Source organism: Neovison vison, chromosome 5, assembly GCF_020171115.1.
Source record: "Neovison vison isolate M4711 chromosome 5, ASM_NN_V1, whole genome shotgun sequence".
NCBI classification, from domain to species: domain Eukaryota; kingdom Metazoa; phylum Chordata; class Mammalia; order Carnivora; family Mustelidae; genus Neogale; species Neogale vison.
Window position 1 is genome coordinate 152,056,555 of NC_058095.1, and position 26,504 is coordinate 152,083,058.

General features: G+C 46.5%; 1 protein-coding gene across 3 annotated transcripts in view; it reads right to left on the bottom strand.

The window, feature by feature from the left end:
- Positions 1 to 26,504, bottom strand: part of ABCC4 (ATP binding cassette subfamily C member 4) — a 243,967-nt gene that overhangs the window by 87,480 nt on the left and 129,983 nt on the right. For all 3 annotated transcript variants that reach the window (XM_044249963.1, XM_044249962.1, XM_044249964.1), the window contains exon 20: positions 1,900 to 1,979. In XM_044249963.1, coding sequence (XP_044105898.1) covers positions 1,900 to 1,979 — 80 coding nt within the window. The remainder of the gene's footprint in view (positions 1 to 1,899; positions 1,980 to 26,504) is intronic.

Consider the following 26,504-nt stretch of genomic DNA (forward strand, 5'->3'; position numbering starts at 1 on the left):
CTCCTTTCTTGGAGACAATAACTTCGAGATTGACTTCGGCCATTACAGTCAAGACATCAGCTAATTGGGACTACCGGTCGTAAGTCTCACCAAGATTAAGTGAGCAGGTAATAAAAAGGCCCTTGTCTCTCAGTGAAAGAGAAGTACAGAGAGCCTAGAATTTTCTCTCCTCGGGCAGCTGAGGATGTTTTAGAATGAATTCAGGCAGTGTCTATCCCTGTGTCTCCATCCATCATGCAAAAGTAGGTAGGTAGATTCTGATTAGGAGGGCTGACCATGTGCCGAGCCCACAGTGGGCCAGCCAGCTTTGGAAACTCAACCTCTGCCTAACTTGCACTTGGCAAGAAAAAGAACCTTCCCACAAGTCTTCTCAATGTCATTAACCATCACCGGGAAAATGCGATCCTGTTTTAGCAAAGAATTCCTTCTTGCGGACAAATTATATAGCAAAACCCAGCAGGACATGTTTAAAAATTAAGTTCGCAGAAGAGGGACAGAAAAGCAGAGATCTTTGCAATAAAAGCACTCTGCCTCCGAGTCTCCATTTGGTTCATGTTGGTAACAGTGCACGCCTTCACCCGGGGGCCACACTGTCTGCTGTCACATACTCACGGCTGCATTTCTGAGTGACTCACAGAAATGCCTGTGGTCATTTCAGGCTTATTAGTGAGTTTTATAACATAGCTAATTTTCCAAATTAAGTAATTCTGGCTCTTTTTATAACAACGGCTCCAGAAAAGTCCCTAAGTTTTGACTTGAACTACATCTGAGCACTGAACAAAAGTGGGGGAGGGTGGGGAGTAACCATCAGGATGAGGCCATGATTGCGGACCCCAGTGGCAGCATTTCGACATCCTGGCCTTACAAGGTGTTCGTGATTACTCAGGGGGAGTGAAACAACAATTCAAGAAGTGTCAGCAACAGCAGCGGTGAGCTTAGAATATGTGCAGCTGTTGATGAATGCGTGTCATTTAAAAAAGAAAAAAAAAGCCCACTTGGAAATGAAGAAGAAAGGCCCCCAGCCTGAATCGCTGAAAAGGAGACAGAATTAAACAGCAGGAAAATCATCCCACGTGTGCAGCAATACTGAGTGAGCAGATGAGGCATGAGATGACCCAATATCCTTCCGCAGAACTTCAAGTTCACAGACAAAACAAATGCTATATGGAAGGTACTTGTGGGATTGCTGGGTTTCTCTCTCTCTCTCTCTCTCTCTCTCTCTCTCTCTCTCACACACACACACACACACACACACCCCTTAAGACTTAGAGCCATCAACGTGTGAAAGAAAAGCTGCCTAGAAAAACAAAAAAGACATTTTCAGAGATGACTTTGATCCTGTACTCAAATTATTGGCTTAAATGTACTTGCCTCTAAAGGCTTTGTATCTGCAGTAACCGCTCCCTATTGTCCTTGCTAACAAAGTATTATTTTCACCTTATTATTACTAATCTTTTCTTTGTTAGCAACCCCGCCTGGTTTTATCCCCCCAAATGGCGCAGTAAATATTTGTCCTTTGTGGTAATACAATGCATAATTTAGTTAATCTGAGCTATCTTTCCGTGAGAGGTGATTGTTTCTATATTATGAAATGTGCTCAGGGTAAAGGGACGTTTGTGCCAGATACCTGGCGGGCAGATAGAGAAGCACTTACCAAGCATGTAGCTGCTTCGAACCAACCTTGACAAGACTGTGTAGCCACTCCTACACATGAGGTATTACTCATGTTAACTTAGTCTCCGAATCAGAACCACACCTTTCTCTTACAAACACGGCCTTTAACTAAGATAACATGACATCGTCAGGCCGAGAGGCCCACCCTCGGCCCCCATGGGAAGGACTTGAAAGAACAGGAACTACAGTTTTCCACTCGAGAACTTGGCATCACTGTGACCTTACCTGGAAGAAATCTAGAAACGTCAGGGGTAGCAAGTCATCCATGTGCCCAATGTCTTTGGAGAAACGATTTAAAATTCTTCCTGCAAGAACAGGATATGAGAAATTACTCATTTCCCCAGATAGGCCCTTTAAGAGAAACAGTTCACGGACAAATCAAAACAATATTTTAAATGCATATGTATTTAATCTATTACACATTCATACTTAAAAATAAGCCCATGTCAGTGGTAAAGAAAAAGAAAATGGGATGATACCTAAAGAGAAACAAAAATACCAACAAAGGCTGGTGGGCAGGGAGCTCACATTCGGTCCTGATTTTTAATAAAACAGAAGGGGGAAAGACATCTTCTGGCAAAATCAGGAAGGGTTGGTGGATTTTAGAATGTTCTCTCCTTTCCTGTGCCTTCTCAGCTGCCCACCTGCCCAGAGGCTGAGTTGGTAAACAAACAAATACAAAATGCATAAATTGATCACAATTGCTATACGAATTTTGCTTTGGTTATCAGAATTTTACTATGTGGTACTTATTAAATAAATGTAATTATAACCTCTCTACCTCCCTCCCCCCACCCAGGATGGTTCAGGGAACCTCCCATTTTTTTTTTTTTTTAAGATTTTATTTATTTATTTGACAGAGATCACAAGTAGGCAGAGAGGCAGGCAGAGAGAGAGGGGGAAGCAGGCTCCCTGCTGAGCAGAGCGCCTGATGCAGGGCTCTATCCCAGGATCCTGGGATCATGACCTGAGCTGAAGGCAGAGGCTTTAACCCACTGAGCCACCCAGGCGCCCCGGAACCTCCCATTTTGAAAAATTTTGGAATCCTCCCATTCCCGAGTTGAGAGTTTACAACTGGGGTGATTAAGTCGCTATCTTCTGAGGTACAAGCGAGTGTGACAAACAGACTCATTCTTAAAAATCCAACACAACCAGAGGAATGCAGGCAGAAAACAGAAATACGACTTAATGATGAAAGATCATTTGGTGGGGTGCCTGGGTGGCTCCGTCAGTTAGGTGTCAACCTTCGGCTCAGGTCATGAGATCAAGACCTACATGGAGTCCCTGCTCAGCAGGGAGCTTGCTTCTCCCTCACCCTCTGCCCCTCCCCCACTGTTGCTCCTGCATGTGCTGCACACTCAATCACTCTCAAATAAATAAAATCTTTTATAAAAAATCAGGTTGTAATGAGCACTGGTTATTCTGTAAGACTGATCCATCACGGGGCACCTGGGTGGCTCAGTCAGTTTCAGCTCAGGTCATGATCCCAGAGTCTAAGATTGAGCCCCCTTGGGGCTCCCTGCTCAGAGGGGAGCCTGCTTCTCCCGCTCCCTCTGCCCTTCCCTGGCTTATGCCTCTCTCTCTCAAATAAATAAAGAAAAAACTTAAAAAAAAAAAACACGCAAAAACAAAAACTGATGAATCACAGACCTATACCCCTAAAACAAATAATACATGTTAATTTTTAAAAAGAAAGATCATTTATTACTCCTTGTATCTCCCTCCTCAGAATCCATGAGAACAGTATATCCTAAAGGCTTCAGGATTGGAAAGTGAGAACAGATCTATAATAAATATCTAGTCTTTTAAAAGACAGAATTCACAGAAACTGAAGTTACACACACACAGTTTATTTTGGTGCACACAACTCTGGAGAAATGTGTTTGTCTCGGCCCCTGAACTTCTTCTGTAATGGAAGCTTCTGGAAGCCAGCCTGTAGGTAAGATATGGGTCCTCTACATACTCTTCCCAATGTCTGTCAGAAGTGACTTCCCCCTGGGGCCCTCCATACCAAGCAACGACTGGGCCACGACTGGGCCATGACTGGACCACGACCGGCCCATGAAAGGCCAGCGGCAAGGAGCTGAGCTATTGCCAGATGCGCAGGGTCACCCGGGGTGAAGAGCTGGAGCGACTGGAAGCTTCCGCGCTTGGCCAGGCCACAGCTTGACAACCTGGGCCTCCAGGTCTCTGACTCAGTTCAGGAGACACAGACTCCAGAACCGGTCTTCTTACAGTGACACTTTTGGCAGGCCGGGCGACAGCTTCTCGGAGACTCTAACAATACCTCCTTGAGAGGGTGATTCTGAGGATTACCTGGGCTCATGCATGAGAAAGAACCTAGTCACAGCGCCAGGCACGGTAAAACAAAACAGCAAGGTGAGCTAACCACTGTGGCCCACAGGACCCGAAGCCGGTCTCTCGGGAAAGCCCGGCCACCAGCACCCTCAGAAGGTCAACCCTGAGAACGCACATTCGAGAGCTTTCGGCTGGAGCTTGAGATCTGCATTTCTACCAGGCTCCCAGGTGATGTCCGCTGCTACGACATCACCTGGGACACCAAATGATGACCACACTTCGAGGGGCCAAAGGTTAGGTGATCATTTAATCAGTCGTGCTTTAGAAACATGAAAATCAGTCGGGCAACTTCCCACATATTCTTAACGGATTTTGTGAACTACCTGGCTATTTTTGACCTTCCCGAAGTATCAATATCAAAATGAGGAAAAAATACATTTAAAACTGTTAAAAGACGGTCGCCTGGTGGCTGAGTCAGTTAACTGCCTTCCAGCTCCCTTCTCTGTGGGAAGACTGCTTCTCCCTCTGCCTCTCTGTCTCTCATGAATAAATAAATAAATATTTTTTTTAAAAAAGATGTTAAAAGACATAGTTTAAACACTTATTCTTTCTTCAATGAAAAAGCCCAACTTTTCAACATAGTCAGGATTCAGAGCACTGTAGAATATAGCTCAGCTTAAATAACACAGAAACCAATATTCAAGTTTTGGGTTTTGGGTTTTTTTTTTTAAGGATTTTATTTATTATTTGAGAGAGAGAGAGAGAGAGAGAAAGCATGAGAGGAGAGAGGTCAGCGGGAGAAGCAAACTCCCTGTCAAGCAGGGAGCCTGATGTGGGACTCGATCCCAGGACTCCAGGATCATGACCTGAGCTGAAGGCAGTCGCTTAACTAATCAACTGATCCACCCAGGCGCCCCCCCCCTTTTTTTTAAAGGTGAAAAGGCTACACAGAGATGAATGATACATGATAACCACCCCTTTTACCTTCCTCCAGATGTAGATCCGGAGAGACCCACGATTGGCAAAGAGCAAAACACAAACAAAAAGAGAAAAAAAAAACAAAAACACACAAAAAAATGAGAAAAACCATCTCCCCACACGGCCACTACAGTAACTGAGCTGGACGTCAAAGACAGTCAAAAACCTAAACTCTCCTTCAGCAAGAGGCAGAGTATAGACAATGTGACATTAGGAGAGTCAATAAGTTACTTCTTCGCTTCAAGAAACAGCTAAAGGGACGAATTTCAAGTTCACGGCCTCGTTATCAACTTTTCTCAAAGGCCCTCAAATCAAATCCATGATGATTTCCCATCACACACACGCCATGCCTCTTCATCTAAACGGCATTTGGCCCTGCTGGATCGACCCCCGGGACGTAGAGGGAAGGGGGATTCACCATGAACAGGGGGAGCCCAACTCATTTCCAGACTATTCTGTTAGGCAGGGCTTTCCAACACTAAACCGAATCTTGCCTGCCTAGAACAGGCAACCCTGTGCTTATCCTGCTTTTATAACCACACGGAGTGAATCTAATTCCTCTTGACACGACAGCCCATCAAATGCTTGAAGAAAGTTAATCACATCCTTCCCAGACTGCTCACATGCCGTTAGCCCTTGGTGCCTCAATTATCCCTCCTGAGGCACAGCGTCCCATCTTGGCCACTGCCTCCCGCCCAGACTCAGGTGGCCGGTCTCAGTGAATGCCTTGTGTCTGGGATTCAAGTCAACAGCCCACGCCTCGTCTGATAACCTCGGGGTAGAGTCGCAACACCATCACCCCTTCTCCTGCACAGGACAGATAACCGATCATGAGACCGACCACGACAGTCAGCAACAGTGGCCAGATCACGTTTTAGACTCACACGGAATGAAAACCCACACTGCAAGGGTAGATTTCAGGGACCAACTGGGCGATGTATACAACTTTAAGAACGTGTTCCTTATGACCCAGAAATTGTAGGGATGTATGCATCAAAGATCTTCAGTGTGGGTTATTTGGCAAGTGAGATGGAGGAACCCGAACATTTAGTCTGAAATAAAGTCTATAATGTATTGTGTGCAATTTTAATTGTTTTTTATCAATGCTTTTTTCTAGAGTGCCTATGTATTACTTTTGTAAGAAAGTAAAGCTGGGGGGGTCAACTGGGATGGCTCAGTTGGTTAAGCCTCCAATTTTGGCTCAGATCATGATCTCAGGGTCCTAGGATCAAGCCCCGTGTCTGGTTCCATGCTCCACAGGTGGTCTACTTGAGGATTCTCTCCCTCTGCCCACCCCCTGCTTGTGTGCTCACTCATACTCTCTCTCAAATAAATAAAATCTTAAGAAGAGAAAGAAAGAAAGAAAGGAAGGAAGGAAGGAAAGAAAGAAAGAGAAGGAAAGAAAGACAGACAAACGTGGGGAAAGGAATAAGGCTGGGAACAAAGGGGAGGCACGGAGAGAGACAGAGAGACCTCATTTTGGAGTCCACACCACCAGAGAACCAACCAGGGTCTCCTAACTGTTCTGTACACAAGACAGGGTTCCAGGAAAGAGGTTATCAAACTTCTGGTCAAAATACAAATCTGTAAGCGATCTTACTTTAAGAACAGGGTCTACAGTCTGAGCTGGAGTCAATCACCTGTCAGTAGAATTCTGACAAATCTCTCATCCGGAGGATTCCTCCACTTCCTTAAAATAAACTATAACATGAAACTTGGAAGCTCCCACGTCTAGTGTAGAGCCTATGCTTTTTCTTTTTTAAACAAAAAAGGAGGTATGTTTACATACCATCAAATATTGAAGTATATTTTTATTGAGGCATATACTTTGTATCTTGTAATATTCACCCCATTTCAAGTGGTATAACCATCACCAAAAATCAGTGTTAGGACATTTTAGTTCCCCCAGTAAGATGCCTCATGTCGTTTACAGTGACTTCCTGTTCCCACTCTTAGTTAGCCTCAGGCAACCACTAATCTACTTTCTTTGCTCTTTTGGGGAGATTTCATTAAAAAAGAATCAAATGGCATGTGGTCTCTCATGTCTGAATTCTTTCATTTAGTCCAGCATTTCCGAGGTCCATCTATGCAACAGTGTATCAGTAATTCCCTCCTTCCGAGTGCCATTCTTTAGCACAGAAGTGGTCTTCAACAGCAGCCCCATCAGCCCTATCAGGCCACAACACACCTGACTGGAAGGGTGAAAGTAGATGTGTTTCATCAACTCTTGGATATTAGGAACTTCTTTTTACATGCTCATGTTTAGCCTCATGGAACGTTCTAGAACCTAATTCTTTTGCTATGAATGCGCCACTGGTTTGACAGCCCTGCAAAGTCAGAAGCCAGGAATGCTAAGTCTGGGCCAGGTTGTGAGGGTGGTGGAGTGTGGAAGGGAGGACAAGCGAAATAATCACTGTCCTAGTGATAAGTAGGATCTCGATCCAAGCAGTAGAGGAGACAGTCTCTCCAAAAGGGCAGAGAGGACGGACCTGTACCTTACAGGGACAATGCAACATGATGAGGAAAATCTGACTGAAAGGAAAGGATGTTCAGTGGGTGCCAGAGATGGTCGCCAGGCTGAAAAATCACAATGTAGGCATGAGGGAGATAGGATAAGCATGGAGTTTCTGCGTCATTCTACACAAACCAGTTCAGCGTAAGGACAGGAGCTATGCAAGCTTGGGAGTTCCCCGTGTCCATCACCTTCGCCATCAGAACAGGTCATCAACATGGTAGCTGCTCAAAGAATGGCATGAAATAGAGCAGCAGGAATTAGGAAACCATCAGTGGGAAACCAGCAAGGTTCTTGTCTTCCTCTGACACTCAGCAGCAACTGGTCTGTGGGTAACTCATTTGAGGCCCACTTAGACAAAATCTCTTGTCTGTAAAGAGGAGACAATCATATTTGCTTCTCCTACATCACAGGATCAAAGATCGTGAGGCTAAAAGAGACAGTGCTTAGGACGGCACCCTCTAAGCTGTGAGATGGCACACCTGTGGGGGGTGTTGTGTGCATTCTCATCAGGGATGGTAGAGCTTTAAAGGACCATGCAAGGTCATGAGGTCTAGTCCTTTCCAAACCTTGTCAAGAGTCTGTGATTCTGCAGAGGTGCCTTGAGGAGGAAGTAGAAGCATCTTCTCTCAGCATCAAAGGTCACCCCACCCTTCTCGCCTGAGCTGCCAGTTCCCTCCATCAACGCTCTCCCAGAACACGCTCCCTCATGTTCCTCTGGACATTCAGACAGCGGTGGCCTTTGAAGAGAGGGTTCTGAAGCTAACAGAAATGTTCAGATCCCTGAAGATCAAGCTCCTGGTGCTAAAGAGGAGGACCCACGGTCAGCTTTGCTCAAGATAATGCAGTAATATTTCCTAAGAGGCAGGTGTTACGGCCAAGCCATCCTGGCATTTCCACACATCAGAAAAAGGAGACATGAGAAAGTCTACTTTTTTTCTCAGGCTAGAACCATCAGCCATTTTTCAGTTTTTCTGGCTCTCTTCGTAAACTCTGCTCACTGTCCTTCCTGAGACTTCCTGTGCGCTTATACACACCAAATCTTATGTCCATTCCTAATCTCCCAGGGCTTCCTTGGGCACGTACATGGCTATCGTATAAAACACCTGAGGCTCGACACATCTAAACTGAACAGAAGCCTTCAAGGTTGGCCCACAAATGCCCACGTCCAACTTTTTCAACTTTTCCTTAGACCTCTGCCCCAACACCCAGCATGGAAACCTGTAAATCATTCTGACTGATCTTTACCTCACATAAATTACTAGCAGGACTTCACTGCTCACTTACAATAATTTCATGGACATCCTTGATTCGTTATCTGTCAAATCCAACCCATCGGAACAGCAATGAGAAGGGACAGAAAAGAGGTCCCTACCTGGACCATCCATCACTCCTGGCTCCATGTTTGTTCTCATGAGGGCCTTCTCGCTCTCTCATTCGCTTGCCAAGAAGGCCCACCATCCAGGCCCATCCACCCAGATTTCTCAGCCCTTTCTCCTCCATGAGACTCTTGCTGACAAATGTAGCTCCCAAGCATGTGCCACTCACTTGACCTTCTCTATTTTGATCAGACAGGCTCGGGAGACCTGTGATGTCCCCTCAGGACCCCACCACAGGCCTGGCCACAACTAACAGACCAAAGGAGCCCAGAGTGGCCAGGCCTCTGACTAGCAGCCAAGTCATTCAGATTACTGCTCTCAAGAACTACAAGGTCACAGGGTAGCAGGAAAGTGGAACACATTCCCCACCCAAGCTGAGGGACCCAGCTATACGCAGGCACCCCAGGACAGAGAACCCAGCTCCAGCTTCTGGAAAGGGGGTCTCTGCTTTTGGTTCCATGGGATGCCCACTTCCCTTCAACCAAACGTTTCACATCTGAATAACTCAGGTAGATCCCATTTTTCACCCCAAACGTCCTGATAGAACTATCGCCACAGATCCAACAGGAGACTCGCTTATCAAAATTAGGGACATGACAGATTTTGTCCAGTGAAATAGACAAATTACTGATTACCTTGTAGGTAACAAAGCTTATTTTTTCTTGTAATCATTCTGGCAGAATCTTTTTCTTGTGAACTACAGATTTGTGTTTTTAAATAAAAGAGACAGAGCATAAATACATCTTTTCTTGATAACCCAGAACTAGCATTCAGAGCATCCCTGGTTTGACTGAAACATGGCAGGGTCTTCTGGGGCTACCGGAGAGGCTTTCCCACACCCCGACCTACCAGTTTTCTAATACTGTGCTTCCAGCCAACACACCTCGCCGTTGTGCAGAGCCTGCCTCTGATCTCCTCTTTTACGTTTACTGATGAGGACTGTGGAAACCCTGCAATCAAGCAGGGCCTAAAATAACACTCAACCTGCTCTCAGCAAAGACATAAGCAGCTTTTGTGGTCTCAGGCACAGGTTTTCTGACACTTTATTTGATGAGAGACTATTTCTGCTTGCCTCCAGATTCTCCCCAAGGTCTGGGTATATTCTCAGCATATCTCATAAACCCATTCAGGGGTTTAACTACTCTTTAAGTATACCAGTCCTATGTTCACAACTGGCTTGTACACCCTTTGTAAGCCAGAACCACATTTAACACACAACCTACATAATAAAATGCCAAGTGCCTAGTGGGTACACAAACTGGATTTGCTAATAAAAAACCATAAACCCAGCGGCTTTCCAACTTTTTTTTAAAGATGATCATGTTCCTTCTGTCTTTTTTTTTTTTTTTAAGATTTTATTTATTTATTTGACAGACAGAGGTCGCAAGGATGCAGAGAGGCAGGCAGAGGTGCGGGGCGGGGAAGCAGGCTCTCCGCTGAGCAGGACCCTGAGATCACGTCATGACCCAAGCCGAAGGCAGAGGCTTAGCCCACTGAACCACCCAGGCGCCCCCATGTTCCTTCTGTCTCAAGAACCCAGAAGATAGGGAGGCCTGAGTGGCTCAGTCGGTTAAGCTACTGCCTTCAGCCCAGGTCATGATCCCAGAGTTCTGGGATCAAGTCCCACATCGGGCTCCTTGCTCAGCAGGGAGCCTGCTTCTTTCTCCGCCTCTGCCTGCCTCTCTGTCTGCTTGTACGCTCGCTCTCGCTCTCTCTCTCTCACAAATAAATAAATAAAATCTTTAAAAAAAAAAAAAAAAGAACCTAGAAAATAACCTTGTCACCATTGCAATCGTAATTACTGCCCTTTTAAATTCCTTTCCTTGAGGCACCCAGGTAGCTCCATGGGTTAAGTGTGTGCCCTTGGCTCAGGTCATGATCCCAGGGTCCTGGGATTGAGCCCCGCATCGGGCTCTACACTTGGAAGGGGTGGTCTGCTTCTCCCTCTCCTTCTGCCTTTCCACCTGATTACACTCTCTCTTTCTCTAATTAATAAATAAAATCTTTAAAGACAAATAAATAAATACATCCCTTTCCTTACTTCCAAGAGCCAAAGACCACTTGTCTTTTTCTCTTCACACACATTAAATTTCCATACAGGCATCATCAGGACTGGGGGGTCTAGTTTATCCCCTGCTGTCTCCCCGGGGCCTGAACAATGCCTAGCACATCGAAAGTGCTCCAGCACATTCTGAATGAGTAGATAAAAACAAGCCCTTCTGCCGGAAGTAACAAATGGTTCGTTTCCAAATTGCAGTCTCTATTTCTGGTGCTTGATATTTCACAGTTCTATTTGGCAGTGTTTTCCCAACTAGGGAAATTTGTGTTGCGACATGAAGTGTCTGTTCTGTCACCCTGTCACTCTCCAAGCGCTGTTGTTGGACCAATTTGTCTGCGCTCCTTCAGAGGCTGTCTGAAATGTCCACGTGCAGACCGGGAGTGCTGGGTACAGCAATGTCCAGAGGCCCGCGCGATGGCAGGAAAGTCCCAGAAAGTAAGGGAACGGGGCGTTTCAGAGGTGAGAGAGCCAAGAGGCCAGCAGTGGCCAGGGCTGGGTGCGTGGCCTCAAGGGGCGGGTGTGGAGCAGACCCGGATCCTGTGCGGATGAGGAAGCCAGCAGAGGAGAGCAAGTACAGGCAGACGAGAGGGTAGATGCAAGGTGCAGATTCTAATGGGACAGGTCGCCAGATATGGAGGGAAAGCTCTGGCCCATCGTGGCCTGGGCTTACAGAATTCCTCTGAAGCTAGGAAATCCCCCTAAGAACTCAAAGGTAAAACACACAAGAGACCATTTAATTTCAGCGGTCATCTTCCGAAGGTGACCGCATACCATTTTCTTAAGGCGCTGGATTTGGCATCCAGGCCTAAGACGGTGACATTAACCACACACTGAGGGTAAAAGCCTACTGTCCCCTACAGACAGCCCTTCAAAGGGCCCTTGTTCCTCGTCATAGCAAATATGGGATCCATGCACCTATGGGGATTGGTTTTTTTCTGCCCACCCTGACTACTTGCTTACATGCCAAGAGAAGTTGAACGGAGTCAGGTATAGGGGGCAGGTCTGAAGCATGACTCCTGCTCACTCCAGTGGCAGCAGCGGGAAGATTCAAGGAAAGTGACAGCTATACAAACCTAAGAAGTACGACCAGGGGTGGCCCAGGATTCCACTAGGGATCCCGGGGTCTCTTCTAGCAATATGAAAAATTTCCCAGAATCATCACACTGTGCTACCGAAGTCCAGAGGTCACTTGCCTCTTCATATAATTAAGACATTAAAAATAGGAATTCCAGGAGAAGATATTTGCAAACAATGTATCAGATAAATGGCTAGTATCCAAAATCTATAAAGAGCTTAGTAAACTCAACACCCAAAGACCATCTCACACCAGTCAGAATGGCTAAAATTAACAAGTCAGGAAATGACAGATGCTGGCGAGGATGCAGAGAAAGGGGAACCCTCCTACACTGTTGGTGGGAATGCAAGCTGGTGCAGCCACTCTGGAAAACAGCATGGAGGTTCCGCAAAAAGTTGAAAATAGAACCACCCTACGACCCAGCAATTGCACTACTGGGTATTTACCCTAAAGATACAAACGTAGTGATCCGAAGGGGCACGTGCACCCGAATGTTTACAGCAGCAATGTCCACAATAACCCAACTATGGAAAGAAACTAGATGTCCATCAACAGATGAATGGATAAAGAAGATGTGGTGTGTATATATATATATACATACACACACAATGGAATACTACGCAGCCATCAAAAGAAATAAAATCTTGCCATTTGCAACGATGTGAATGGAACTAGAAGGTATTAGGCTTAGTGAAATAAATCAATCCGAGAAAGACAATTATCATATGATCTCCCTGATATGAGGAAGTGGAGATGCATCGTAGGGGGGCTGGGAGGTAGGAAAAGAATAAATGAAACAAGATGGGATCAGGAGGGAGACAAATCATAAGAGACTGAATCTCACAAAACAAACTGAGGGTTGCCAGGGAAAGGAGGGTAGGCAGAGGGTGCTGGGGTTATAGACATTGGGGAGGGTATGTGCTATGGTGAGTGCTGTGAAGTGTGTAAACCTGGCGATTCACAGACCTGTACCCCTGAGGCTAATAATACATTATATGTTTATAAAAAATTTAAAAATTATAAAAACAAATAGGAATTCTATGATCCCAGGGTCCTGGAATCAAGCCCGGCATCAGGCTCTCTGCTCAGCAGGGAGCCTGCTTTCCCCACCCCCCCGCCCCGCCTGTCTCTCTGCCTACTTGTGAGCTCTGTGTGTCAAATAAATAAGTAAAATATTTTTTAAAAAATAGGAATCTCAAAGTTCTATTACGTCACTTGACAGATGGGAGGGTTCAAAAGGATGCGTGTGCTGTTTGTCTAATTAGATAGTGCTCATTTCTCCTCCCCCTGGGATGATCCTGGACTGTCCCAACACAATGACTTGTAAAAACCCCAGTGTCTTTGAGACCAAGGGCGATCTGCTTTCTAGCCACATCTTCAAGTCTCCCTTCCTCCCGGCTACCACCTCCTCTCACTCTGTACCTCTACCACCTGGTAGCCCATCAGGAAAAGCCTCTTCAGCCTCTACGCAGGGGGCTTGCCATTTAAATTTAAAACCCAACTGCTTGGTGTCTCTTCGGGCATTTTCTAACCTAATGTTGGTGGCAGGTTAAGACAGCACATGGAAGGGAATACAGCACCTACAAGACAAAGAATGCCGTGCACGCACGCACACACACATGTGGCATGGAGCGCACACTCAGCCACAGTCAGTGGGAGTAACACACGAGGTAAGGCACAGTTGGCTGGACTCGTTTCCATGGCAGAGACATGGCCCAAGAACTTGGAAGGAGGGCAGAGAATGGGCTGATGGAAAATGGAGTCTGTCCAGGTTCGAGGAATGACATGTGTGAGGACTAAGACGTGGGAATGTCGAAAGGATGACAAATGTTTGCCTACTGGATGGAAGGAGCATGACCTCAGGTGTGCTGAGACAGGTGTGTGCTTCAGTGCGTGGACGGAAAAAGCCAAGTGTTGGGGGAACTCCAGGGAAAATTCCCTGTGGTCAGAAAGAGGTCCACACGCTCTCTCCCATCACGCCTGTTCAAAGCCATTCTCTTGTACGGAGAAGCACTGAGGGCAGCACCCACCCACCTCCACCCGTCACCCCAGGCTGGCCAAAGCCTGAGGAGCGCTCCAGAAGATGTCCTGGGACCCATTCTATTAAGACTGTATGTGCGCAAACTCCCCCCAACGACTACCCACCCCATCCTTGAGCTACACCTCAGAGATGTAGGCAGGAGTTCCTGTGGTTGTTTTGGTTCACTGATGCTTGGTTTCTAGAATACCACCACCTACCACCACCATAGGAGAACCCAGTAAATGCCAGGAGCTATTAAGCACACGGTACACATCATCTCAAAACTATAGGCCAGACAGAGTCTGTATTTTACAGATGGAGCAGCTGTGGCTTAGAGACAGGAAGAAATTAACTCAAGGACACTTGGCTGTAAAGTAGCCAAGCCAGGACTCATGCCCAGTGTGATGGGGAGTCAGAAAGTTCCTTAGCACCAGATCGACGGTATGGAGCTTCTTTACCGGACACAATTTGAAAGCTCTATTAATCTCTATTGATAAGGAGGAACCAATTAAATTATAGGCAGGGCTGGTATCAAGGGCTATGGCCAGACCAGGCTCATTCTGACTGGCTAACGCCTGCCCCACGGGATCCTAAATCCTTTGAATATCACACCTGATTAAGAGTTCCAGGAATTGTCTTAGCTACCCATAATTAAGGTAAAACATTTAAAATAACTCCACCTTGAAATTCAATTACACAAGTTACTGTAAGCTGAAGGCAGAGACTAACAAGTGGGCAAATCAGCAAGAGAATAAAGGAGCACACGGCTTTAATAAAATGTATATCACTGATTGGGAAAGTCCAGGGGCTTGAGATCCAGCTCACCCTAGGCCATGATCTGTTGTGTGACCTGGGGCCAAGTTCAATGGTGACTGCTGAGAAGTACCTTAGGAGATTAACCTTGAAGGTTGCCCCACGATCACCCCAGGAAACCATTTTGTTACAGTAGCCAGATATGCGTTGCCATGATAAGTCAGTAAGTGATCATTATTACTTTACATTTCCTGGGTTTTACAAAGAAAAACGTTGGAAAATTAGACCAGGCTAATTCCATGACCCCAGACCTCACACGTCTATCACACAGGACTACGTGTGGCCTCACGGCTCACACACGGTCAGGGATGTGCAAACCCTTGGACAAGAAGAGGTCAGAAAATCTCTAAGACAGTGGGTCGGAAACACAGCAGGCCCAATGAACACTGTGGAGCCTTTCCACTGGGAAATGCCCACACCACAGATTTGCCTGAGTTCAAGAGATCCCTAAAGCAGGAACCAGAGTGAATGGCATGGCCACGGAGTTCAGAGGCCCGGCTAGGAACCTCCGACTCGAGAACAGGAAACCACCAATCACTTGACTTCTCTTGCCCTGGGAATGCACCACCCCGTCTCCAAGGATTCTTCTCTTGGCGCACTGCACCCCAACGTCTTCCAAGGCTTTGCGCACCGACACTCTTGCCAATCCGGGAGGAACGAGCACCTAAAACGTGGCGCCGTCTTCACCTGGGGGATTTGCTCCCACACAGGTGGTGGTAGCCACATCTGTTCGGGATGCCTTCACCTAAGCAAAGAAGTCCCGCTTCCACACCAACAAGCATGAGCCCCAGTCACTGAGAAAACCCCAATGGGAAATTACCACGCGGCGCGCAAAATCAATTCTTATACGTAATGCTCAAAAATAGGACAACAAAACGTCTGGGGTGAGAACGTGACTAAACTTGAAGACAATGGGCCCTCCCACTACCCACCCTATGTAAAGTAACCAAAGGTGTGCTGGAGACAGATCAACCAACACCCAAATCTGCTCTCCAGCGCATCATTTTAATATCCGGGAACCGCCAACAGATGTTACACAAAACTGGCTGAGCTGTGTTCAAGGTAAATGGACCTTTGTTTTAAAGAAGAAGAAAAAAAAAAATAGCAAAGCAAGAAAGAAAAAGAACACGATTTAAAAAGAGGGGGGAAAGGGACACCTGGGTGGCTCGGTCCCTTACGCATCTCGACTCTTGATCTCAGCTCAGGTCTTGATCTCAGGGTTGTGAGTTCAAGCCCCTCGTTGAACCTACTTGAAAAACACACAAACAAAGAAGGGGGAAAAGGGAGATCATTTTCGACAATGTTTTTACTTTTTTTTTTTTTTTTAAAGATTTTATTTATTTATTTGACAGAGAGAGATCACAAGTAGGCAGAGAGGCAGGCAGAGAGAGAGGAGGAAGCAGGCTCCCTGCTGAGCAGAGAGCCCGATGCGGGACTCGATCCCAGGACCCTGAGATCATGACCTGAGCCGAAGGCAGCGGCTTAACCCACTGAGCCACCCAGGCGCCCTGTTTTTACTTTTTTGTAAAAATTCAGATAAAAGTTGGCAGAACTGGAAATAAGGCTCGAAGTGTTGTAAATCTAATTGTTGGCCGGTTTAAAAAATGCTACCTCTTCGCCAAGCCGCTGCCTATTTTGCACACAGAATCACAATCTAGTCAAATACCTCCCACTCCTTTCCAGTTCGGCTTCTATCCTGTGTGCACACTGGTATAAACCAGTCATCTGTTTTCTAAAACCAATAACCAGTTCCCCACCCAGTCCTCGGTCTCCTTGATTGTTTCTGTGGCATCTCACATTCTAATAACCCTCTTTTTGAAACGGGCATGTATGCTGGGATGATTTTCTTTTTAAATGTATTCCATGTTATTTGTTTTTCTTAAGATTTTATTGATTTATTTGACAGGGAGAGAGCGAGCGTGCGCACAGGCAGGCAGAGCGGCCTGCAGAGGGCGAGGGAAAAGCAGACTCCCCACCGAGCGGGGAGCCCGATGCAGGACTCAATCCCAGGATCCTGAGATCATGACCTGAGCCACAGACAGACCCTGAACTGACTGAGCCATCCAGACGCCCCTAGAATTTTTTCTTTTTAATATCCATCTCTTTCCATCCTGCTACCCTGCTTGTTCCCGAAATACAACAGACTTCCCTCATAATTTGAGGGTCTCACCTCTCAGAACTCTCTCCCCCAAACAATGGTCACCGCACCCCATCTCGTGCTGTTGGCCACTCTCCAAGGACAGAGAGGCCCCAAGCAGAACCTACCCCTGCTGCCTTTTCTCTCCCTTTCCTCTTCACTGCCTCAATGCATACAGCTGGGGGGCTCCTCCCCGGGACAGCTCGTGTGTGTACACGGGACACATGGCGTACCTGTGAGCTGAGGAAGCCCACACCTTCCTTAACGTGTTCGACATAGTCCAATAGGTAACTTAAAAAGAACTTTAACATAAAAGAAAAGCTTCACAGACATATGCTCTAAGTCAGGGCTTCCAAAACACTTTGGTATACTAAAGGAAAAATTAAAAGCCAGACTCTGTTTGGGTTTCCAACACTCAAGGAACATTCCATGAGCTGTGAGCAGGCACAGGGGTCGGCCCATCAGCAGCAAGGGGCGTGAAGGACAGAGGGCACTGCCTTCTTCAGCGCCCTGGGTTTTGTAATATCAAATAACTTAATCAGAACACAAACTGTTCTTAGATTTCTGCAGAGGTAATTAAATAACAATTCAATGCCAATTAATCACAGTCAAATAAGAGTCTGTCAGAGAAGAATTCTATACACATAGGAGGCTATTTAATGGTCAAATACTTGGCACGATCTTAGTTAAACAATGATTCATTAAACCCCCTTCGCCACACAATGGCCAGGCTGAGCCAGAAGTGAAAGCACCGAAACTCTTTTGTTTGCCCATAAAAAGACATCAGCCTTCCGTGGGTGCGTGATATTCCTTCCTTCCTCCCTTAGCAGACTGATCCTGCATGATTCCGATGGGCTCAGCGAGAATTCAGACCAGGCACGCGGACCTGGGAGCCCTTGGTTCCCAGCACAGCAGCGAGGTCCCTCTTTTCTTCCACAAGAGCAAAAAGGAGACCGTGGACCACACCTACGGAAAGGGTTTATTCGCTCCCCACAGGGAAAAGAACAGCAGACTCAGAACCCACCTTCCAGCCCCAAGGAAAGGCCAGCTAGGGCCATCTGGCCAGCAGCAGGCGGCTGCCCACTAGAAAAAGCCCTGATCCGCGCAATTTGTCTGGCCAGCAAAAACCCGTTTAACATTTTTGGTTTCCTGCACCCCCTCCCTTATCAACTTGGCTCCCTTAAATTAAACATCCCTTTATAACACAACTGCCCGTGAAAACCCAGAGGTCGCTGTTAAGTTTCGCTGATAATTCCCAAAGACTTTTCATCACACTTCTCGGAGGGACTCTATTACCTTCCAGCAAGTTCATTTCTTGCTAAGGAGACTATCAAGGAAAATGACATGAGTCTGGATGCTGGTTTTTGCCGACACAAGCATTACACATGCTCCCATAGTTTCACTAATGCTATTTTTAAAATGCATGATTTCTGCCCTTCATTGTTGATTCCGATCTGAATTAGAGATCGCCGAGTTGGCTGAAAATGGGCTTTATGGGGTTATATTGCGGATACTGTTGACGATTCTACTCATCTCCTCGGAGAGAAGTTCCCTAGTCTGGCTTTGTTAAATGCTTGGGTCATCGCTAGTTTCACCAAGCATTTAAAAAAAGTTCTAAGAAATAAAATTAATTGCATTTCTCTTTTTTTCAGAATAAAAGATGTACTACTTAATATTTTTAATGTTTCATGCAAAACAAAACGTTTTGAAGTGAATATCATTCACCTCTCCCTGCCACCACTGGATTTATTACCATGAATCAAAGCTAAATATACGTGACAAGGTTTTCATGAAAAAGTCAAGAAACTTTATGGAAAACTTATGAGTATAATAGATTACAACTTTGCTCATAAATTGGGCAATTGGAAACAAAGATCCACTTTGACGGGATCTTGTTGGATGTAAAATATCAAATTCATATGCAGACTTTCACAGTGAATGTAGGATACACTGCACATTGTTTCAAAAAATATATTAACTATAGGGGCCCCTGGGTGGCTCAGTGGGTTAAGCCTCTGCCTTCAGCTCAGGTCATGATCTCGGGGTCCTGGGTTCGAGCCCCTCATTCGGTCTCTGCTCAGCGGGGAACCTGCTTCCTCCTCTCTCTGCCTATCTCTCTGCCTACTTGTGATCTCTCTCTCTCTGTCAAATAAATAAATAAAATATTTTTTAAAAAACATATTAACTATTAACCAGAGTACACAGTCTTAACACAGCAGCAAAAAAAATAAAGCACTGAGAACCTGACTTTAATTATGAACGTTAGACCTATTTTTGTGATCCCTCAGACACGAAACCCAGCATCTGATTTAAGCTGCTCTGATACCGGGTACAATGATAACAGCCTTACATGTGTCTATTTCTCAGTTCAACTGTGACACAGAACGATTTTGAGAGGGGAGGGAAGTCACACTGCGTCTGTACATAAACCTACCATAGCAAAACAAATTTTCCTGCAAATATAAGCAGTTTTACAGTCTATCAAAGTGGTGCCAAAAAGTAGATTTATTCCCATTAAGTGCTGACAGGAATGAAACATTTCAGCAGTAAATAAAGTACATCGTAACCCCGTCGTCCAATCAATGAAGTCATTAAAAATAGACTGCATTCTTCAAGGAAATGGTGAGTTTAGGGGGAAGGGGGGGGATCCTCGGTCGCAACAGAGGCTGTCTCTCCAACACGGCAGTCACTGATCTGGACCCTCTCTCCTCCATGTGCCTACAAAGAAATGTCTATGAGTTCCTTATCTTTCTTCCTGTGTGTTTAGGCATGTGAACTGCCACATGGCGTTTCCAGCTTTCCGACAGGCATCCCATAAATACAAATAAGAAAATATGCCCTGCTTTTTTTTTTCTTCTTCTTCCTCTTCTAGGCCCCAAACTGACAGAATATTATCACTTTTGTAGACTCCTGCAAATCGGCACCGTCGCATTGGGCAGAAATGTGCTGAGATTATAATATCCATTTATCTAAACTGCCAGCATGTAACAAAATTCAGGTAGGGTGCTTGCCACCTAAATTAATTTACTACTTGAAAAAGACTTCTTATGCCAAGCCTGTCAAAAGGAAAACAGGAAAGGAGTTAAGAAACTGTAAATAAATCTAAACACGGTTTGCGTTTGATCTAATTTTCAAGTGTAGGATTAAGAAGGAGGAAGCGTGCCAAGAAAAGACGACAGGAGGAGACTAGCAACAAAGCAGCCTGCACACAGAGCCCAGAAGCCACATCAGGGACCCTCAGGAGCCTGCCGCCCTACGGCTCCAGGGGGCCTGGCCCCTGCCACCACCAAAGGCTGCTGCTGAAAGCCACCTCCTGTGTTTCACCCAAGAAGAGAAAGGGTGCGAGCCCCTCACATTCACTGGGATGGCCACTAGTCACAACACACACAAAAAAGAGAAAACAAGAAGTGTCGGCGAGGATGTGGAGAAATCAGAACCCTGGTGTGTGGCTGGCGGGAACAAAAAAATGAAGGACCAAAAAAAAAAGAAAGAAAAGAAAATGATGGACATAAGCGCAAAAGGACAGGAGGCGGGGTCTTAAACGAATGCTCATCTACCCGTGATGGTGGCATTACGCACAATCACCAAAAGATGGAAGCATCCCAAGAAGCCACTGATGGATGAATAAAGACCAAATCACACACACGTGCGCACACGCGCACACACACCCACACCCGCATGCACAGAGGAATATTACTTCAGGAGCGCTGGGTGGTTCAGTCAGTTAAACGTCTGCCTTTGGCTCAGGTCGTGATTCCAGGGTCCTGGGATCGAGCCCGGGTGCCTGGCTCTGCACTCAGTAGGGAATCTGCTTCTCCCTCTGCCTTTCTTCTGGCTCCTGCTCTCTCTCAAATAAATAAATGGAATCTTTAAAAAAATAAATAAATAACATGAATATTATTCAGCCTCAAAGAAGGAAATTATGACACAGATGAATCTTGAAGGTATCCTGTTCAGTGGAATGAGCCAGTCAGGACAGAAGGTGTATGACTCCAGTTATCTGAGGTTCCGAGGATAATCTCAAGAACAGATGGTAGAATTGGGAGCTGTCACAGGCAGGCGGGTGCGGACGGGCAGGTACTGCTGAATGGGGACAGAGCTGCCGTTGGGGAAGGTGAGAACGTTCTGGAGCTGGCTGGTGGCGATGGGTACCCAGCAATGTGAATGTGTTCAATGGCCCTGAGTGAACACTTAAAAATGGTCAATTTAATGTGCACTTTATCACTTCTTAAAATTGAAAAAAAAAAAAAAAAAAAAGGGAAGGATTCAAAGTTCATGGCTATGCTTCCTTAGAATCCATCCTCCGTGTCACACTCGTCCACTCCTGGTGACCCGATGTGCCTGGGTCAGGGATGAGGCGCCTATGGTGGCAGCCACCTCTGTTAAGGGCCTGAGGAGGAACAGAGAGACGGGTACACTCACGGGGACCAGGAGGTGCCTCGTCCCCCCACCCCGGACCCCAACCCAGGAGAACTTGATCCCCTGGAGAATGAGGAGAGCGGGTTGGAAGTGAGCGAGGGGAGAGGCTGCCTGCTGGCGGCAGACAGAGCTGCAGAACAGTCACACACGTCACCCGCCCACCGCACGCTGAACAAAAGGAGAGAACGTGGACCGTGTTAACATTTTAGTCTGCAAAGCATGGCTTGACCTTTAGAAAAGGCTGTAGCAATTTACCTTCCTCCAAAAATATTTTACGCAATCAATATTCTGGACGCCCCCGCCTGGTCCACTCCCCAACCCCTTGAAAAAACTTCCACGGTAAGATGCCAAAAAAATCAACTCTCATCAGAATTCAGCCCCCCTGGATGACGCGGCTAAGTCAACAGGCGGCTTCATTCCAACCCTGCCGCTCTCTACGTTTCCGGTCAAGGGCAGCCCCCACAACCGTCCTAGGACCTCAGCTGGGCAGCAACAGCCATAGGCGTGATTAGGAGCCTCTGAAAAGCGCTAATGGCCCCTGCCCTTTGTGAGTTTTATAGCCTCGGAACAGGACGCTAAGGGGAAACACCAAGGTAAAACAAAAATGAGTCTAAACGGAACAGAACAGGGAAGACCGTCTATTCTCTGCACTTCTGGGCACGTGACTCTTGCAATGAAAAGCAAAGACGAATATATCATGGGATCAAGAAAGGAGGAGGAGGACTAGCCTGGACATTTAAAGAAGGAAAATATCACAGAGTTATCTAGAAAAGAGTACCTAGGAACACATATTGAGGGAAGAGTGATCCTTGGGGCGTCTGGGTGGCTCAGTGGGTTAAGCCTCTGCCCTTGGCTTGGGTCATGCTCTCAGGGTCCCTGCCTCCCCCCTGCCTGCCTCTCTGCTCACTTGTGATCTCTCTCTGTCAAATAGATAAATAAAATCTTTAAAAAAAAAGAGTGATCCTGAGAATCATGTAAATGATGGAAAAGAGCCTTGAAGCTGAGTGGGCAGGAAGAGGAAAGGACCCTCCAGGCCAATGGAGACCTGGAGAGGGCCTCACGAGGATTGCTCCCCGGACCTTTGGGGCCTCCCTTTCAGAACAAAGGAATTGGTCTGGGGAGGTGTAACCTTCAGGGCAGGGTGGGGTACAGGACCTAAGTGACTAGCCGGGGGTAGACTCCCGTCCCCAGAGGTTCACTTCATGGAAAACAGCACATTGCATCGGTTTTCATGCACATTCTTAAAAGGCAGTAAGTTAAAATCATTAGCTAATTTGTTTTCTATCACAGTAAGAAAATTTGCTAAATATGTTCTCCCTTAGGCAGCAACGGTTTGAAAACTCTGAATAAGCCCGAGTGCCAGTTAACTCGAGACGAGATCAAGGAACTCCCCAGTCACTCATATTGTTCCCTCACACTCAGCACCCACCACCAACACCGGCGAGATTCTGAATGTTAGGCCGTTTTAAATGGTTTCTACGTTGCTCATAGGACCCAAAGAAACAGGGAACAATCATGTCAGAATCAAAAATAGTGAAATGGGGAACACAGAAATTCTAATTTCACAAACCCTACCACGTTCTTTTTTCCCCAGAACCTGACATTTTGGGGATCATGTAAAATCCCAGGAAGAGCCTATAGTTTTCAAAGAGAAGAATCCAAATGTCACTAGCATTCTAAACACTAACGTTTAGAAAGAGAAAATATTTTGACAATTCTATTCAATTCAGCTTTTCATTTTTTAGGCATAGCAGCCATCCACACTGAGCATGTGTAACAGCAGAAAGGGGCACAGCAGACAGCGGCCTGAGGCCACTAGTTACGTCATGGACATAAAGAACAAAAACTATGTTCGGGTTTTTTTTAAAGATTTATTTTAGAAAGAGAGGGCAAGCACATGCAGACTCTGCACTGAGCACGGAGCCCAACACAGGGCTCGATCCCATGACCCTGAGATGGTGACCTGAGCCGAAATCAAGAATTGGAGCCTTACCCAACTGTACCACCCAGGCGCCCTGATATAAACTTTGTTTAAAAAAAAAAAAATACCCCATTAGTTTTCAGAATTGAAAGATTTTTGAACATTAGGTCACAAAAGTAGCTTCTATTTTAGTTAAATAATCAACTTGTGTTTTAAAATACATTTTGCCAGGGCTCCTGGGTGGCTCAGTGGGTTAAGGCCTCTGCCTTCGGCTCAGGTCAAGATCCCAGGGTCCTGCGATCGAGCCCTGCATCAGGCTCTCTGCTCAGCAGGGAGCCTGCTTCCCCCTCCACCCCGCCCCGCCTGCCTCTCTATCTACTTGCGATCTCTGTCAAATAAATAAAATTAAAAAAAAAAAAAAAAAGAAATACATTTTGCCAAAATCAAAAACGATGGATTTTTAGATGTTGGTATATCATGGGGCGCCTGGCTGGCTCAGTCAGTTGAACGAGCAACTCCTGATCTTGGGGTTGTGAGTTCGAGGCCCATGTCAGGTGTAGGCTACTTCAGAACAAAATCTTTAAATATATATGGACAAGTATATGTCAGCATATTGTGATTTTTCAGATGCAATTTAGTGCAAAATTCATTAAGTGGAAAAATGATTCTCTGATTTTATAGTAAGACTTTTCTTATTGAAAAAGGAGAGCTCTAATTAAAAAACAAAAAAGGCTGGGTAACCATGGTTTGGGCAGACGGTAGCATTTCCGAGGGTACGGCCAGCAAGAATTGGCAGCATCGGGAGTCTGAGCCAAAGTCACTGATTATAAGGCCGATTCCTCAGAGGAGAGAGCCAGCCCCTCACCGAAGGCAAAAGGTTCCTCTCCAAATACACTAACTTGGAGAAGACAGAGAATTCTGTAGGCCTCGGTGCTAAATTCACCTACCCTGAGTGAAAGTCCTTCCGACTGTCAAACCTCAGGGTGGTCGATACGCCAGGGAGAAAAGAAAGGATGGAAAATCACACACCCGGAGATGCAGTGAGTCACGGGGAGTGCCCAGGAGTAAGGCTGCCAGGTGCCCGACCTGCGAACACCTCCCCAGGTCAGCACCATCCGACAGCAGAACTGCACGAGACTACTGCAGAAAGGGCTCCTGAGGTAGGACGGAAAGCACCACATACTTCTGGAAAGACGAAACTGAGAGCTGGGCCAGGGGTGAGCGAGAGGAGAGTTGGGGTTCAACTCCGCGTGGCTGGCTCTGCAGAGAACACCGCAGGCATCACGCAGGATTGGCATGAACGTGGGCAAGACTTTCCTTCCAAAGCGGGCCCTTCACACACCCACCCACCCTGCCCTCCCCCGACTCCTGCCCCCCCCACCCCCAGAGAAGAAGCAAGGAACCAGCCTGCTGGTTAACCAAAGATTCGATAAACCAAATCCCTGATCCTTGAAACATTCAGGTAAGAACTTTATCAAAGAAGGCCATGGGGAGTTTGAGACCTTCCTGCTCAGAGCACAAGAATGCCGCCACACGGTCCCACCTGAGGCTGAGTCTCCACCGGGCCTCGATGGCTCAAGATGCTTCCTCTTTCAAAGACATTAGTCACAGCGGCACTAACGTGTCACCACAAAAGATCGTGCTATTTTCCATGTAGATGGCAGTTAGTACGGACTTCTAAAATCTAGAAAATGAGACCCATGCTTTTAATGGCAGTCTTTAAAAATCCTATATAATAGAATTAACACTATTCGAAGAAAAAGGAGAGCAGTAATTTATTCCCATGTTTTAGAGGAAGAACAGAAACTTCAACAGTAAGATGGGGAGATACAAGAGCCCAGAGGCATCCCAGAGAGCGGACTGGAATTCCCGGGCTGGAGGAGGGCCGCAGGCAAACAATCCCATGCTCCGCGGAGGAGAGAGGAAGCGCCCCCAGTTTGGACGGGTTCTTCACCTGGTTCTTCGGGCCCGGTCTGAAACATTCCTCCAAACATGATGTGGCTGGTAACCACTCTGACTCAGTTCTTTTAATATAAATCATTCTAGGGACTGGCCCAAAGTGCTGGGAAGAGTTCATAAGACACAGGTCTTTGATCTTTGTGGCTTTGCCATGTATGTTTTTAAAATTTCTGGAATGCACCCAGGGAGGCAAACTGCTTGACAGAAAACACTATAAATATCCGAATAAATAAATACATACAAACATCTGGAACCCTGATTAAGCACTATAGTTTTCTTCTTTTGCTTTTTTCAAGGACGGGGGTGGGGGGGCGGGTAGAGGACAACCACCCCTGAACGGCATTTTTATTTTTATGAAAAAATGTCCTATTCTTTCCTCGTGATAAACCCCCTTTGACACGAAGACAATGTGTACAAAGCTGCCATCTGTAAGTCCGGAGGAAAAGGGAGCTGCTGGTGTCCTGTAGTTACCTCCCCACAAAGACGCCACATAAAGGCCATTCTAGAACCAAGATGTTACTGCAACTCACTTTTTAAATAACGCATGGTCGAGGAGTATCTGTGATGTGGGAGTCATTAGTTCTACGACAAAAATAACTCTGGACGCCAGGTTAACCTGTTCTGGAGCAAACTCCGCGTGCACAAGGACCGACACTCTCACACATAGAGCAGAAAAAGTTAGTTTCTGCCTCTTAATGAGGCACGATGAACAGTAATTAACGGTGAGAAGACACGTTATACTCAACACAATCAAATTAAAACCCCCAAGAAATCAAACCGGCCACAGACCCTGTGCTTCAAGTGTGAACCAGGACTCAGATAGTAACAGAAATGGCGGCAGGTTAAAATACCTTCGAGAAAAATCCTGGGAGTATCTTGTCCTACGCCGTCATGAGGTCCCCTGATGAGACAGAGCTTTGGCAAGCACAGAAAGACAAGAAGGCATCTGACCAGGAGAAACACTTCTCATAGCTCTAGAAAGGGGGTTAAAAAACTCCACCCACGCTGCTTGATCCCCCGCTGGCCTGGGGCTGCTGGACCCCGAGATCACTCCTGCCCACGCTCACTGCACACCAGCCAGGAGGGCCCGGGTCACCCCCAGCCCCCCCCCACCTCGCATTTCCACGTCTGGATGACTCCAACTCCCTCTCTAGCCGGTTCCTCCAGAGACGCCACACACCGGCCCCTCCTCAAAGCTACTCAGGCCTCCTCGGACACCCGCACGGTCCCCGGGGCCCCCTTCTCCGCGATGCCACCCAC